The following is a 17,491-nucleotide window of genomic DNA, read 5'->3' on the forward strand; positions in this document are numbered from 1 at the left end:
ACAAACATATTTTGCCGTTTATTTTCACGCTGTCTTGTATTGCCTTGGCAGGCGCTTTTAACGCCAGTCATACAATCTCCCCTTGATACTGTGATATCTATCTCCCAGTATCATCGATGGTAGACTCATCGAGTCACTTCACGCCTCGCTTCACTCCTCAGCAAATCAGCAGAAGGCATCAGATAAGATCATAAAACTGGATCCTAATTTAAAAGAGCCACTCGGGCTGTGCGGTGTCTATTAGAGATCTGTGTGCTAATTCTTTTCATGTCCGGGGCTCCTGCAGATGTAGGCTCCTACAAAGGAGTAATTTATAAGACTAATGAAAAGAGTGAGCAGTTTGTGGACATCAGGGGGGTCTTTTATGAGGCTCGGTGAGGGAAGAAAGAGAAACAGGAGCGACCCCACTTTCTGAACTGAAATTATTGCTTTATTAAAGCTGAGGGCCTCACTGCTGCAACAATAGAACAAACACATTGAGATGTGTCGAGAGGGTATCTGCGTACTCTCTTTGAGCACTGTGATGACGAGGCTGCAAGAAAACTCCTGTGACAGACAGAAAAGGACAAAGCATCTACATTGAGCAACCAGCACGTTTGAGTTTACACATAGTGTTCATATAAATGCAACTCAGGTTTCATCTTTTATTATTCCAGATAGTTTAAAACAGTTTAAAACCATATCTGTATGGTAGCCAAATTTTATAACATGCCTGAGGGCCCCTTCACACATAGTGCAAATACGTACACCTCAGAACGACTCATGGCGGTAGAGCTCGTATAAGCGCACCATGAAACATTGCGCCGATGGGCAGGCATGCACAATGCCAGTGCGACGGTTCGTGCACGTGACGGAGTGGATAAGAACATGGATTATAAAATAGTAGACAATATGACAACTGTGATTGATAACTTATTAGAATGTATAACTATTGAAATATGTGAAGAAAAAAGCAAAAATGTATTAGTCAGCTGTATATATAGAGCACCAGGATCTAGTATTGAAACATTCACTGACTGTATGGGAAAAATGTTCCCAAAAACTAATCAAAAAACTGTGTTCATTTGTGGTGACTTAAATATTGATCTGCTCAATCCAAATAAGCATAAAATAACATGAATTTATCAGTATAATGTACAGTATGAGTTTATATCCAAAAATCACCAGGCCAAGCAGAATTACATCCCATAGTGCCACCTTAATTGATAATATATTCAGCAATGATATTGAGAATAACACTGTGAGTGGATTATTAATCAATGACATTAGTGATCATCTACCAGTTTTCATCGTTTATAATAGAAACCATCGGCGGAATCAGCCAGAGGAGAAAATAAAATACAGGCGAGTGCGGACAGAGGAAAACATGAACACACTAAAGAAGGATTTACAGGAGCAAAACTGGGAAAAGGTATACAGTGAAAGTGATGTTGATAGTGCATATGAAACTTTTTTACAAATATTTACATCATTATATGCTAAAAATTGTCCAATTAAACAAGACTACAGAAAACAAAAAATCCAAGCTCGACCATGGATGACGAAAGGGTTACGAAATGCATGTAATAAGAAAAATACACTGTATAGAGAATTCATAAAACTAAAGACTAAAGAGGCAGAAAATAGATATAAGAAATACAAAAATAGATTAACTAATATTATACGGGTATGTAGGAAGGAATATTATAGTAACATATTATATAATAACAAAAACAATATTAAAGGAATATGGGATATATTAAATAGCATTATCAAAAATGGTAATAAAAAACAGAGTTACCCTCAGTATTTCATTGATAATAATGTCAAGAAGGAAAATAAGGATGAGGTAGTCAACGGTTTTAATAATTTTTTTGTAAATATTGGACCAAGCTTGGCAGAAAAAATTCCCAATTCCCAATCTGAGGATTGGGATAATAATCTTATAGAAAGAAATCCCTGTTCAATGTTCCTCACAGCAGTGGATGGAAATGAAATTATAGACATTGTGAATAATTGTAAATATAAAACATCTACCGATTTAAATGAAATTGATATGGTGGTGGTAAAACAGGTCATTGAATGGATTGTAGAACCATTAACATACATCTGTAACTTATCATTTCAAACCGGTAAATTTCCCAATCAAATGAAAATAGCTAAGGTTGTGCCGCTGTATAAGACTGGGGATAGACACCACTTCACAAATTATAGACCTGTTTCTTTGCTTCCACAATTTTCCAAATTATTAGAAAAGTTATTCAATAATAGATTAGACAAATTCATAAATAAACATAAATTACTTACTGATAGTCAATATGGATTCAGAGCACATAGTTCAAACGCCATAGACCACAAATTACATTCAGTTGGAATATTTATAGACCTTAAAAAGGCTTTTGATACAATTAATCATGACATATTAATCAATAAACTTGAACAGTATGGGATTAGGGGGTTGGTGTTGCACTGGGTGAGAAGCTACTTAAGTAACAGAAAACAGTTTGTGAAGTTGGGGGAATATACATCATCATGCTTGGACAATGCTTGTGGCGTCCCACAGGGGTCAGTATTGGGTCCAAAACTGTTTCTAATTTATATAAATGATATTGTCAATGTTTACAAAATATTAAAATTAGTATTATTTGCAGATGACACAAGCATTTTTTGTTCAGGGGGGGATTTGCAGGAGTTACTGAGGAGGATCAGTATAGAAATGGGAAAATTGAAAATATGGTTTGACAGAAACAAATTATCATTAAACTTAAGTAAAACAAAATACATGTTATTTGGCTATTGTAATACAGACATACAGGTTCAGTTACAAGTCGAGGGGGTAGATATTGAAAGGGTACATGAAAATAAGTTTCTGGGGGTGATAATAGATGATAAGATAAACTGGAAGACTCATATAAAACATATACAAAGTAAACTGTCAAGAAGCATTTCAGTTCTAAACAAAGCGAAACATATTCTGGACCACAACTCACTCCGCATTCTTTACTGCTCACTGGTTTTACCATATTTACAGTACTGTGCAGAGGTATGGGGTAATACTTATAAAGGTACAACACAATCACTATCAGTAATGCAGAAAAGAGCTATAAGAATTATTCATAATACTGGCTATAGAGATCATACAAATCCACTATTTTTAAAATCCAAATTCTTAAAATTCACAGACTTGGTTCATTTTCAAACAGTACAAATTGTGTATAAAGCAATAAACAATTTACTTCCAGCAAATATTAAAAATATGTTTTTTAACAGATCAGGGGATTACAGTCTGAGGGGGAAATTTAATTTAAAGCATCAGTGGGCACGAACAACATTAAAAGGTTTCTGTATTTCTGTCTGTGGGGTGAGGATGTGGAACAGATTGGGAGTGGGGCTCAAGCAATGTCCAAGCATGAACCAGTTCAAACAGCGGTACAAAAATGTTTTTTTCTGGGTATAGGGAGGAGGAAGGGTAATGAGGGTTAGGGTGTTTTTGTTTTTTGCTTCGGCTTGTAAATATATAGTATTTTGTATGTAAGTAGGTATGTGAAGGTGTATATTTATGTTTGTGTGTATATATGTATATGTGTATATATGTGTATGTATATGTGTATGTATATGTATATATATATATATATTGATATCGATTTAGGTGTGTAGGAATCTATGTGTATATGTGGCAAAGGGTATTACTGGTTGTGGGGAAGAAGGGGTAGGGATAAATAAGCTGATGCTTCACCCTACCCCTTTTCGGACATGTTGGGTACACAGTAGGAACTTTTTTGTTGTTGTCTTTACTGATCTATCTTGTAATTGTTGTTGTATCAAATGATCGAAATAAACAGTTTTCATTCATTCATTCATTTCAAGCCGGTGCTATTCATGCTGTCTGCACCACATCGCACCACTGATGTGGAGGAAAATAAAATAAAAACCAGCTGTATAATTAGTGAATATCACTGGTTTGATATAAATAATACATAAAAGGGGACACAAACAGAACCCCGCGGTTAAATAAACAAAAAGAAAAATGCCATTCACGGGATTTGAACCCGCAAACTCTGATTACCAGACGGAAACTTTACCACTGCGCTACAATCACTGTCTTGTAAAAGGAGCATGAAATGGATAAAATCAACAAGCAGATAAATGTATTTTCTAAAGAAAAGAAAAAAAGAAAAAAAAAGCACCATGATAACTGACCAAACAGCAACTGAAGTCGTACATCAAGCAAGAATGGGAAAGAACTTCACCTAGAAAGCTTCAACAATTAGTGTCCTCAGTTCCCAAACGCTTATTGAGTGTTGTTAGAAGGAAATGTGATGTAACACAGTGGTAAACATACCACTGTCCCAGCTTTTTTGAAACGTGTTGCAGGCATCCATTTCAAAATGAGCAAATATTTGCACAAAAACAAATTTTATCACAGAACTTTCTACATGTAAGCGGCAAGGCTGAAAACCAACACTGATTGCTCGTGACCTTCAATTCCTCAGACGGCACTGCATTAAAAACCAAAATCATTGTGTCAAGGATCTTACCGCGCGGGCTCAGGAACACTTCAGAAAACCATTGTCAGTTAACACAGTTCGTCACTACATCTACAAGTGCAAGTTAAAACCCTGTTATGCAAAGCGAAAGCCATACATCAACAACATCCAGAAATGCCACCGCCTTCGCTGGCCTTGAGCACATTTGAAATAGACAGGTGCAAAGTGGAAAAGTGTGTTATGGTCTGATGAGTCCACATTTCAAATTGTTTTTGGAAATCATGGATGTTGTCATCTGGACAAAAGAGGAAAACGACCATCCAGATTGTTACCAGCGCAAAGTTCAAATCCAGCATCTGTGATGGTATGGGGGTGTGTTCGTGCCCATGGCATGGGCAACTTGCACATCTGTGATGGCACCATCAGTGCTGAAAGGTACATCCAGGTTTTGGTGCAACACATGCTGCCATCCAAGCAATGTCTTTTTCAGGGATGTCCCTGCTTATTTCAGTAAGACAATGCCAAGCCACATTCTGCACGTGTTACAACAGTGTGGCTTCGTACTAAAAGAGTGCGGGTACTAGACTGGCCTGCCTGCAGTACAGTCCTGTTGCCCATTGAAAATGTGTGGCGCATTATGAAGCGCAAAATACGACAACGGAGACCCCGGACTGTTGAACAATTGAAGTTGTGCATCAAGCAAGAATGGGAAAGAATTCCACCTACAAAGGTTCAACAATTAGTGTCCTCAGTTCCCAAACGCTTATTGAGTGTTGTTAGAAGGAAAGGTGAGGTAACACAGTGGTAAACATACCACTGTCCCAGCTTTTTTTAAATGTGTTGCAGGCATCCATTCCAAAATGAGCAAATATTTGCACAAAAACAATAAATTTTATCAGTTTGAAAATTAAATATCTTGTCTTTGTGGTGTACTCAATTGAATATAGGTTGAAGAGGATTTGCAAATCATTGTATTTTGTTTTTATTTACATTTTACACAACTTCCCAACTTCATTAGAATTGGGGTTGTACAATGGAGGAGGATGTCTAGGCTAAGATAAGAAGCTAACTGTATAATCTGTCATTTAGAAAATTTATTTACATTTAGTGAATTAAATGTATGCATGTTATAAAAACCAATCTGTGCAATTGAACTCTTCTAATCACATTTCTAACTATTCAGTGGAGACAAGAACTTGTCTGTGTTGTGTGGGCCGCTGAAGAGGAGGTACTGCTGGCCCACCACCACCAGAGGGCGCCCTGCCTGGAGTGCGGGCTCCAGGCACCAGAGGGCGCTGCCACCTTATGGGAGCAGCCTGGGTGACAGCTGTCACCCATCACTGGACACAGCTGTTCCACTCAGCACGGAGGTATATCAGTAGGACGGCGTCTCCACCTCAGTGCCGAGATATCGCCTTAAGATAAAGGTAACGTTCTCTGCTGTACTTCGTACATTATTATATTGTCTTTCTTGATGAGCATTGCAGGACAGCTGTTTACAAGAAGCCGTAGCTTCAGATAAGTACTCACCTTCCTGCAGCATTGTGACGTGAGGTGGAGGCGACTTCTCCCCTCCTCTGTGTTACTGGGTGCAGCCGCACCCACACCTGTGTGTCTACTGTTTTCTTGCCAGCAGTACCGGATCCGACGAGCGGAGGCAGTGGCCACCTGGGAATTCGGGACTTGGCGGTTCCAGTACTTCCAGGGTTCGGTGGCAGAGGAAACCCGGGTGGTTCCGGTTCGACTTGGACGGACGTCTCCTACCTTCGAGCCTGCCCACATGACACCAGTGGAATTCGGCTTACCTCCACATTGTCAATTGTTGTATTAGTTGTGCACGTTTCACAACAGTAAAACCTTGTTAGTCACCTTCTCCATTGTCCGTTCATTTGCGCCCCCTGTTGTGGGTCCGTGTTCCTACACTTTCACAACAGGATATCTCGGCCAGCGTCATGGATCCCGAGGGGCGTCAACCGGCTGTTGAACGGCCAATGGAAGAATAGGGCGCGTCGGCGTCTTCGGGAGGGGTAATCGGTGAGTTGCAGCGGATCCTCACCGCTTTCACCACTCGGATCGATTTAATGACCGAGCAGCACATTCTCCTAAACCGCAGGGTGGAGGCTCTCGCCGCACAAGTGGAAGCGCGCCCTCCGGGCGCCGCTGCGGCTCTCCCTCCCGAGGACCCTGCGCGTGATAGTGACGTTCCACTGGTCGTTCAACGGCCCCTTCCTCCGTCCCCAGAAGCTTACATAAGCCCTCCAGAACCGTACGGAGGCTGTGTGGAGACGTGCGCGGATTTTCTGATGCAGTGTTCGCTCGTCTTCGCACAGCTTCCCGTGATGTACGCGACTGACGCTAGCAAAGTAGCTTATGTAATAAACCTGCTTCGCGGGGAGGCACGCGCTTGGGCTACAGCGCTGTGGGAGCAGAACTCACGTCTCCTTCATACATACGATGGGTTTGTGCGGGAGCTCAGAACAGTGTTCGACCACCCCAATAGAGGAGAGACCGCTTCAACCGCGCTACTGTCAATGAGACAGGGGCGTCGGAGCGCAGCTGCCTATGCAGTCGCCTTCCGCATCGCGGCGGCGAGATCCGGCTGGAATAGCACTGCCCTCCGCGCCGCCTTTGTAAACGGACTGTCACTGGTCCTAAAAGAGCATCTGGTGGCGAAGGACGAACCGCGGGACTTAGATGGGCTCATCGATCTGGTCATACGACTCGACAACCGGTTAGAAGAACGCCGTCGGGAACGAGGCGAAGGGCGTGGCCAGGCACGCGTCGTCCCTCTCCCTTCCGGTTCCGACCGAGCTCCGCCCTCCCCACGCTCCTCTGTTCCTGCGCTCCGTGCGCCTACGGCTCCCCCTGCTGACGAAGCTATGGACACGAGCAGGGCAACATTTAGGGCACCTGGAGCACAAAGGAGGCGGGCCTATGGAGCTTGTTTTGTTTGTGGCTCGAGTGAGCATCTTGCAAACGACTGCCCCGAGCGGTTAAACTCCAACGCCCGCCCCTAGAGACTGGGCCAGGGGTGGGCCAAAACATTCACGTGGGACACACCCACATTGCCACACGACTCCCAGTCACAATCCTGTATGAGGATTCAACCCTGAAGGCCCCAGCACTGGTGGACACGGGCTCTGAAGGGAATCTGCTAGACAGCAGATGGGCCAGGGAGATAGGGCTCCCTCTGGTGGCTCTTACCTCGCCTGTACAGGTTCGGGCACTAGATGGCTCCCTACTCCCACCGATCACACATAAGACACCTCCAGTAACTCTGGTGGTGTCAGGTAACCACCGGGAGGTGATCGAGTTCTTTGTGACTCAGGCCACCTCCCGTGTGGTTCTGGGCTTTCCCTGGATGCTAAAGCACAATCCCCGGATCGATTGGCCGTCCGGGGTAGTGGTACAGTGGAGCAAGACCTGCCATTGGGAGTGTCTAGGTTCCTCGGTCCCTCCCGGCTCCTACGCTAAGGAGGAGGTCCGAGTCCCGCCCAATCTGAAGGCGGTGCCGGCGGAGTACCATGACCTTGCTGACGTGTTCAGCAAGGATCTGGCTCTCACGCTTCCTCCCCACCGCCCGTATGATTGTGCCATTGATTTGGTTCCAGGCAGTGAGTTCCCGTCCAGTAGGCTGTACAACCTCTCACGGCCGGAACGCTAATCAATGGAGACCTACATCCGGGACTCATTAGCTGCCGGGTTGATCCGGAATTCCACCTCCCCGATGGGTGCTGGTTTCTTTTTTGTGGGTAAAAAAGATGGCGGGCTTCGTCCATGCATTGATTACAGGGGGTTGAACGAAATCACGGTTCGCAACCGATACCCGTTGCCCTTGTTGGATTCAGTGTTCACCCCCTTGCATGGAGCCAAAATCTTCACCAAGCTTGATCTTAGGAATGCGTATCATTTGGTTCGGATCCGGAAGGGAGACGAATGGAAGACGGCATTTAACACCCCGTTAGGTCATTTCGAGTACCTGGTCATGCCGTTCGGTCTCACTAATGCTCCCGCGACTTTCCAAGCATTGGTAAACGATGTCTTGCGGGACTTCCTGCACCGGTTCGTCTTCGTGTATCTAGACGATATACTCATCTTTTCCCCGGATCCTGAGACTCATGTCCGGCATGTCCGTCAGGTCCTACAGCGGTTGTTGGAGAACCGCCTGTTTGTGAAGGGCGAGAAGTGTGAGTTCCACCGCACTTCTTTGTCCTTCTTGGGGTTTATCATCTCCTCTAACTCCGTCGCCCCTGATCCGGCCAAGGTTGCGGCGGTGAGAGATTGGCCCCAACCCACAAGCCGTAGGAAGCTGCAACAGTTCCTCGGCTTTGCTAATTTCTACAGGAGGTTCATTAAGGGCTACAGTCAGGTAGTTAGCCCCCTGACAGCCCTGACCTCACCAAAAATCCCCTTCACCTGGTCGGATCGGTGCGAAGCCGCGTTCAAGGAGTTGAAACGGCGCTTTTCGTCTGCACCAGTTCTGGTGCAGCCCGATCCTAGCCGCCAGTTAGTGGTTGAAGTGGATGCCTCGGACTCAGGGATAGGAGCGGTGCTCTCCCAGAGCGGGAAGACCGATAAGGTCCTTCACCCGTGTGCCTATTTTTCCCGCAGGTTGACCCCCGCTGAACGGAACTATGACGTCGGCAATCGGGAACTCCTTGCTGTGAAAGAGGCCCTCGAAGAGTGGAGACATCTGTTGGAGGGAACAGCCGTGCCATTCACGGTTTTCACTGACCATCGGAACCTGGAGTATATCAGGACCGCCAAGCGGCTGAACCCCAGGCAAGCCCGCTGGTCACTGTTCTTTGGCCGTTTTGACTTCTGGATTACCTACCGTCCTGGGACCAAGAATCAAAGATCGGATGCATTGTCCCGGGTACATGAAGACGAAGTCAAAACGGAACCGTCGGATCCCCCGGATCCCATCATCCCGGAGTCCGCTATCGTGGCCGCCCTCACCTGGGACGTGGAGAAGACCGTCCGGGAGGCCCTGACCCGTGACCCGGACCCCGGAACCGGACCAAAGAACAGACTCTACGTCCCACCGGAAGCCAGAGCTGCAGTACTGGACTTCTGTCATGGTTCTAAGCTCTCCTGTCACCCTGGGGTGCAAAGGACCGTGGCAGTCGTCCGGCAGCGCTTCTGGTGGGCGTCCTTGGAGGCCGACGTCCGGGACTACGTCCAGGCCTGTACCACCTGCGCCAGGGGCAAGGCCAACCACCAAAAGACCTCAGGGTTGCTACAGCCGCTGCCCGTCCCACATCGCCCCTGGTCCCACATCGGCCTGGACTTTGTCACGGGCCTCCCGCCGTCCCAGGGAAACACCGTCGTCTTCACGGTAGTGGATCGTTTCTCCAAGGCGGCCCACTTTGTGGCCCTCCCGAAGCTACCAACGGCCCAGGAGACCGCGGATCTCTTGGTCCACCACGTCGTCCGTCTGCATGGGATACCATCAGACATCGTCTCCGATCGCGGTCCCCAGTTCACCTCGCACGTCTGGAGGAGCTTCTGCCGGGAACTGGGGGCCACGGTCAGCCTCTCGTCCGGGTACCACCCCCAGACCAACGGGCAGGCAGAGCGGGCCAATCAGGAACTGGAGCAGACACTACGCTGTGTGACAGCCGCACACCCGACGGCCTGGAGTACCCACCTGGCCTGGATCGAGTACGCCCACAACAGTCAAGTGTCGTCAGCCACCGGCCTCTCCCCTTTTGAGGTGTGCTTGGGGTATCAGCCCCCCCTGTTTCCGGTGGTTGAGGGAGAGGTCGGTGTGCCCTCGGTCCAGGCCCACCTACGGAAGTGCCGTCGGGTGTGGCGTGCCGCCCGCTCTGCTTTATTGAAGGCCCGGACGAGGGCGAAGAAACATGCAGACCGGCGGCGGGCCCCGGCCCCCAAGTATCGTCCTGGGCAGGAGGTATGGTTGTCCACCAAGGACATTCGTCTGCAGGTGGACTCCCCAAAACTCCAGGAACGATACATCGGACCTTTCAAAATCCTCAAAGTCATCAACCCCGCCGCAGTGAGGCTCCAGCTTCCGGCCTCGCTGCGGATCCATCCAGTATTTCATGTTTCCCGGATAAAACCCCATCACACCTCACCCCTCTGCACCCCGGGTCCGGCACCACCTCCTGCCCGGATCATCGACGGGGAACCGGCTTGGACTGTGCGCCGGCTCCTCGACGTCCGTCGGATGGGCCGGGGTTTTCAGTACCTGGTGGACTGGGAGGGGTACGGTCCCGAGGAGCGCTCCTGGGTGAAGAAGGGTTTCATCCTGGACCCGGCCCTACTGGCCGACTTCTATCGTCGCCATCCGGACAAGCCCGGTCGTGCGCCAGGAGGCGCCCGTTGAGGGGGGGGTCCTGTTGTGTGGGCCGCTGAAGAGGAGGTACTGCTGGCCCACCACCACCAGAGGGCGCCCTGCCTGGAGTGCGGGCTCCAGGCACCAGAGGGCGCTGCCACCTTATGGGAGCAGCCTGGGTGACAGCTGTCACCCATCACTGGACACAGCTGTTCCACTCAGCACGGAGGTATATCAATAGGACGGCGTCTCCACCTCAGTGCCGAGATATCGCCTTAAGATAAAGGTAACGTTCTCTGCTGTACTTCGTACATTATTATATTGTCTTTCTTGTTGAGCATTGCAGGACAGCTGTTTACAAGAAGCCGTAGCTTCAGATAAGTACTCACCTTCCTGCAGCATTGTGACGTGAGGTGGAGGCGACTTCTCCCCTCCTCTGTGTTACTGGGTGCAGCCGCACCCACACCTGTGTGTCTACTGTTTTCTTGCCAGCAGTACCGGATCCGACGAGCGGAGGCAGTGGCCACCTGGGAATTCGGGACTTGGCGGTTCCAGTACTTCCAGGGTTCGGTGGCAGAGGAAACCCGGGTGGTTCCGGTTCGACTTGGACGGACGTCTCCTACCTTCGAGCCTGCCCACACGACACCAGTGGAATTCGGCTTACCTCCACATTGTCAATTGTTGTATTAGTTGTGCACGTTTCACAACAGTAAAACCTTGTTAGTCACCTTCTCCATTGTCCGTTCATTTGCGCCCCCTGTTGTGGGTCCGTGTTCCTACACTTTCACAACAGTCTGCTCTGATTTCCTATTGCCAGTAACATTAATTAGCTTGTAAGCTGCAGTGGTGTTTGTGTTCTAAATAAATAACACACTGATTTAATTTTTTTTTTTTTATCCTAAGTGAAAAGATGATCCCAAAACATCATCATCTTGTTTATCATCTTCTTGTACATGTTATGACATCACAGAGATGTTTTCTGGAAAGTTTATCAGTTTGAACATTAAATATCTTGTCTTTGTGGTGTATTCAGTTGGATATAGGTTGAAGAGGATTTGCAAATCATGAATTCTGTTTTTAATTTAGATTTCCCACAACATCCCAACTTCACTGGAAATGGGGTTGTAGATATACCTTAGTTGTTGAAGTTCTGTATTATATAATGGTATTCAGGTGTAGCTTTAGCAATTTTAATACATTTTAATATGTTTAACATACAGCTGTATAAAAAGATAGATATTATTTTATCACGGATTTAGAATATAACAAGCCACTGTCTACTTACAGCCATTTTATTACATGGTTGAAATACATAACTGTACAAAGGTAAACACATTGTAAGATATTTTACCACAGTGATTTGAAAATGAATAAGCCATTGTGATAGGGGAGGTGATGTCACGTGGTTAAGCATAGGGCTTGAGACCTTGGTTCAAACCCCAGCCTGAGCAGAAAATCACTAAGGGCCATTGGGCAAGGACCTTAATCCCCAAATTGCTTCTGCTGTGTAGTGAGTGCCTTGCATGGCGGCACCCTGACATTGGTGTGTATGAGTGTGTCTGTTTGAATGTGAGGCATCATTGTGAAGTGTTTTAAGCTTCTGATTCAAATGGAAAAGCACTATATAAATGCAGCCCATTTACCATTGTTTAGCTTTAGCCATTGTAGTGAGGTAGGAAATTTTAAGATATTTTGCCACTGATTTGAAACCATTGTCTAAATTCTGCCATTTTAATACATTTGAAGTAAAGAGACGTAGAAAGGTAGAGTCGTAAGACATTTTACCACTGATTTATGGTTTTACCGTTATTGTCTAGCGTTAACCATTTTAAAAGGTTTGAATTGTAGAAAGGTAGAGAATAAGATATTTTATCACTGATTTAGAACTTAATAAGCCATTGTCTATTTTTAATCATTTTAATGTTTCTAAATACAAAATTGCAGAAAAGTAGAGAATTATAACAAATCAAAAATTGGAATTTCTTTCTTCACCAGTGACTTAACCAATTATATAGATAATTTGATAGTGTTTTTTTCCTCCGATGATCAAATAATTTATCTCTTCAGCATGAATTTGAACTATACACAAACCTTAAGCTTGAAGTGTTTCAAAACTTCTTTGCCAGTGTACTACTATATGTTCAGATGTTGGAGGCATTCTTTGGTGAGGAAGGGAGGTGTGCAAAATGTTCGTTGTCCTTATGAAATTCAAATGTGGTCTGAGATGGTTTTTGGGACTACCTGTAATACAATTCATGTAGCAGTACAGTAATTCTATCAACGGCCTTGATTGAAGCAAAATGGTAATATGCAAATACCAAAAGAGATGTACAGCTACAAGCAAAACTCTGAAATCATTTAGATTTAAAGAAATAATATTGCACAGAGGGGGAAAAAATTAATCACATGGAAAAGTGTCTCCTTTAAGATTGCACTGGTGTATTACCTGGAGGCATGGAATGTAAATGGAAAATCAACATTGTACCCTGTGATAAGGCTAACAAATTAATAAAAGTATTTTCTTTCCTGGCTGTATGAAAAGTCTGGAAATGAACTTTTTCCCTCCCTCATGTGTCTTTGTGAGGTTTTGTTCTGCAGGTAGTGGGATTAACATCAGCGCTCACCTTGGCTGCATGTCGGCTTGTTTTTCAGAAAGCACACTGCCTCAAAGCCATTTCTCCTGGAGAATAGAATGGAAGAATCTTTGTTAATTTTTACAGTAAAATAATCACATTTATTAACATGAAGTCACTTGGTTTGTCCTGAATATCTGAGTGAACAGAATGTGCTTGGAATTGCTTCTGCATTTGTAGGATTGCAACAAAAGAAACAGGAGAGGAGAGAAACAGGACAGGTTTCTTCTTTCTTGAAAAAGTGAAGGATGTGATGAAACTGCTGAACATTTCCCTTGTGCTTGTTGTGTGCATGTGTGTGCATGTTGTCTCAGGTCCTCTGGAGGATGGCTTGGAGGAAGAGGAGGAGGAATGCGTCTCTGAGGAGAATGAGCTCTTGGCCAAAGACGAGTTCTCACTGGAGGAGAACTTCTCAGCAGAGTTTGAGACTGAGAACATGAACTGTGAAGACATGGAGTACTTCTGCAACAAAGGTGATGATGTTTTTTTTATTCCCTTATTTTCATCAGGTCATCCACTTATATTGCTTCGACTGACTTTGAAATGCAACTTTTGGTGTTACTGTGCTTTGATCCTCCTTCAAATTCAAGATCCTGAATCATTCCACTAGCTTGCACCCAAAATGGGCAGGAGTGCATAGTAATAGCAAGGGATTTCTTTTTTTTTTCTAATCCAGTTCATGTGATCAGTGCAACTCGTGGAGGTGCAGTGCAGTGTTTTAAAAATGTACGTATTTCAGAATTTTATGACTATTAACTTATTCTGCCTGAATTTGCAAAACATATTCTTACAGAACACTGTTGTCCTGTATTTTTTTTATAATTGGCATTTATTATTTTATTAGAGTTTATTTATATTAGAGGCCATATTGGCCTCTCTTCATTGGCTTCCTGTTAATTCTAGAATAGAATTTAAAATTCTTCTTCTTACTTATAAGGTTTTGAATAATCAGGTCCCATCTTATCTTAGGGACCTCGTAGTACCATATCACCCCAATAGAGCGCTTCGCTCTCAGACTGCAGGCTTACTTGTAGTTCCTAGGGTTTGTAAGAGTAGAATGGGAGGCAGAGCCTTCAGCTTTCAGGCTCCTCTCCTGTGGAACCAGCTCCCAATTCAGATCAGGGAGACAGACACCCTCTCTACTTTTAAGATTAGGCTTAAAACTTTCCTTTTTGCTAAAGCTTATAGTTAGGGCTGGATCAGGTGACCCTGAACCATCCCTTAGTTATGCTGCTATAGACGTAGACTGCTGGGGGGTTCCTATGATGCACTGTTTCTTTCTCTTTTTGCTCTGTATGCACCACTCTGCATTTAATCATTAGTGATCGATCTCTGCTCCCCTTCACAGCATGTCTTTTTCCTGGTTCTCTCCCTCAGCCCCAACCAGTCCCAGCAGAAGACTGCCCCTCCCTGAGCCTGGTTCTGCTGGAGGTTTCTTCCTGTTAAAAGGGAGTTTTTCCTTCCCACTGTAGCCAAGTGCTTGCTCACAGGGGGTCGTTTTGACCGTTGGGGTTTTACATAATTATTGTATGGCCTTGCCTTACAATATAAAGCGCCTTGGGGCAACTGTTTGTTGTGATTTGGCGCTATATAAAAAAAATTGATTGATTGATTGATTTTGTTTAGTACTTTGATTCCTGTGAAAGTACTTTTGTTATACAAGTTGCACCAGAGTATAAGTCACAGCATCTACAGTAGTGTTCAGAATAATATTAGTGCTATGTGACTAAAAAGATTAATCCAGGTTTTGAGTATATTTCTTATTGTTACATGGGAAACAAGGTACCAGTAGATTCAGGAGATTCTCACAAATCCAACAAGACCAAGCATTCATGATATGCACACTCTTAAGGCTATGAAATTGGGCTATTAGTAAAAAAAAAAAAAAGTAGAAAAGTGGGTGTTCACAATAACAGTAGTGTGGCGTTCGGTCAGTGAGTTCATCAATTTTGTGGAACAAACAGGTGTGAATCAGGTGTCCCCTATTTAAGGATGAAGCCAGCACCTGTTGAACATGCTTTTCTCTTTAAAAGCCTGAGGAAAATGGGACGTTCAAGACATTGTTCAGAAGAACAGCGTAGTTTGATTAAAAAGTTGATTGGAGAGGGGAAAACATATACGCAGGTGCAAAAAATTATAGGCTGTTCATCTACAATGATCTCAGTGCTTTAAAATGGACCAAAAACCAGAGACGCGTGGAAGAAAATGGAAAACAACCATCAAAATGGATAGAAGAATAACCAGAATGGCAAAGGCTCACCCATTGATCAGCTCCAGGATTATCAAAGACAGTCTGGAGCTACCTGTAAGTGCCGTGACAGTTAGAAGACGCCTATGTGAAGCTAATTTATTTGCAAGAATCCCCCGCAAAGTCCCTCTGTTAAATAAAAGACGTGCAGAAGAGGTTACAATTTGCCAAAGAACACATCAACTGGCCTAAAGAGAAATGGAGGAATATTTTGTGGACTGATGAGAGTAAAATTGTTCTTTTTGGGTCCAAAGGCCGCAGACAGTTTATGAGACGACCCCCAAACTCTGAATTCAAGCCACAGTTCACAGTGAAGACAGTGAAGCATGGGGGTGCAAGCATCGTGATATGGGCATGTTTCTCCTACTATGGTGTTGGGCCTATATATCGCATACCAGGTATCATGGATCAGTTTGGATATGTCAGAATACTTGAAGAGGTCATGTTGCCTTATAGTGAAGAGGACATGCCCTTGAAATGGGTGTTTCAACAAGACAATGACCCCAAGCACACTAGTAAATGAGCAAAATCTTGGTTCCAAACCAACAAAATTAATGCCTCGCAGATGTGAAGAAATCATGAAAAACTGTGGTTATACAGCTAAATTCTAGTATAGTGATTCACAGGATTGCTAAAAAAGCAGTTTGAACATAATAGTTTTGAGTTCGTAGCTTCAACAGCAGATGCTACTATTATTGTGAACTCCCCCTTTTCTACTTTTTTTTACTAATAGCCCAATTTCATAGCCTTAAGAGTGTGCATATCATAAATGCTTGGTCTTGTTGGATTTGTGAGAATCTACTGACTCTACTGATACCTTGTTTCCCATATAACAATAAGAAATATACTCAAAACCTGGATTAATCGTTTTAGTCACATAGCACTACTATTATTCTGAACACTACTGTACTAGTGAAAAAGTAAGTAAGTAAACTACTGGAAAAAAAAAACATGACTTATACTCTGAAAATACGGTACATATTTTTTGTACACTGCAAGTTTTCATGAAATTGGTGTTTGTAGAGTATGTAAATTAACTTATTCATAACTTCTGACCTATTAAAGGAGGTAACGAGTTGCTGATTTTGGTGGGTCCATTTTTTAATAGTTTTTATTGTTATATTTCTGGGAATATTTCATTTTTGTTGTAAACTCTATGCCTACCCTTTATCAGAATTCTTTTCTGCCACCTGAACTGTGAGTTCTAAATTTGCTGCTACAGGCCAGTCACAGACCAGTTAAAATTTGAACAGGCTAATCATCTTGGTGGTCGGTAGAACTCAGAGACTGATCCATTTACGCCTGCATTTTTAAATAAGAAGACAAAATAGTATTTGTAGGTAATTTTTTTGTGAATTAAAATGACACTGGTTATTATCTTTTTGTGTTCTTTGTCATCCAGACATTTTGGCCTCTATGGTCTAAGTATGATATCTCTGAACGATATTAAAGAAAACTGAGTGACATCAAAGCTTGATCTTCCTCAAAGATCAACCAGAATTGCACTTCATCTAGTTTATATTCAGATTGTCAAATCTTTATAGGAGCCTGTACCACTGCAGAATAGGTAGCTCAGTGCGATAAGGAGTTTGACTATCAATATGAAAACCTGGGTTTGAGTCCCAGTCACGCTATTGAGTATCTGTGTTAAGATTATCTGCATTGTCCCAGTTCATCCAGTTGTAGTTGGGCACCAGCTTTTCCTGGGGAAGTAACCTGCAATGGACTGGCATCCCACCCAGGGGGAATAATAAACTCTCATCTCCTTCACACTATGGTATCTGGGAACAGCCATCAATACTAGTGGACCTACATAGGACTTACTGCTTCTGCGTCTTTACCACTG

General features: G+C 44.2%; 1 protein-coding gene across 1 annotated transcript in view; it reads left to right on the plus strand.

Moving 5' to 3' along the window:
- zfpm2a (zinc finger protein, FOG family member 2a) overlaps positions 1 to 17,491 on the plus strand; it is a 441,796-nt gene that overhangs the window by 148,506 nt on the left and 275,799 nt on the right. Inside the window, 1 exon segment of the mRNA XM_034173808.1 lies at positions 13,712 to 13,870. Coding sequence (XP_034029699.1) covers positions 13,712 to 13,870 — 159 coding nt within the window.

This window comes from Thalassophryne amazonica, chromosome 7, assembly GCF_902500255.1.
Source record: "Thalassophryne amazonica chromosome 7, fThaAma1.1, whole genome shotgun sequence".
In the NCBI taxonomy this organism is placed as follows: domain Eukaryota; kingdom Metazoa; phylum Chordata; class Actinopteri; order Batrachoidiformes; family Batrachoididae; genus Thalassophryne; species Thalassophryne amazonica.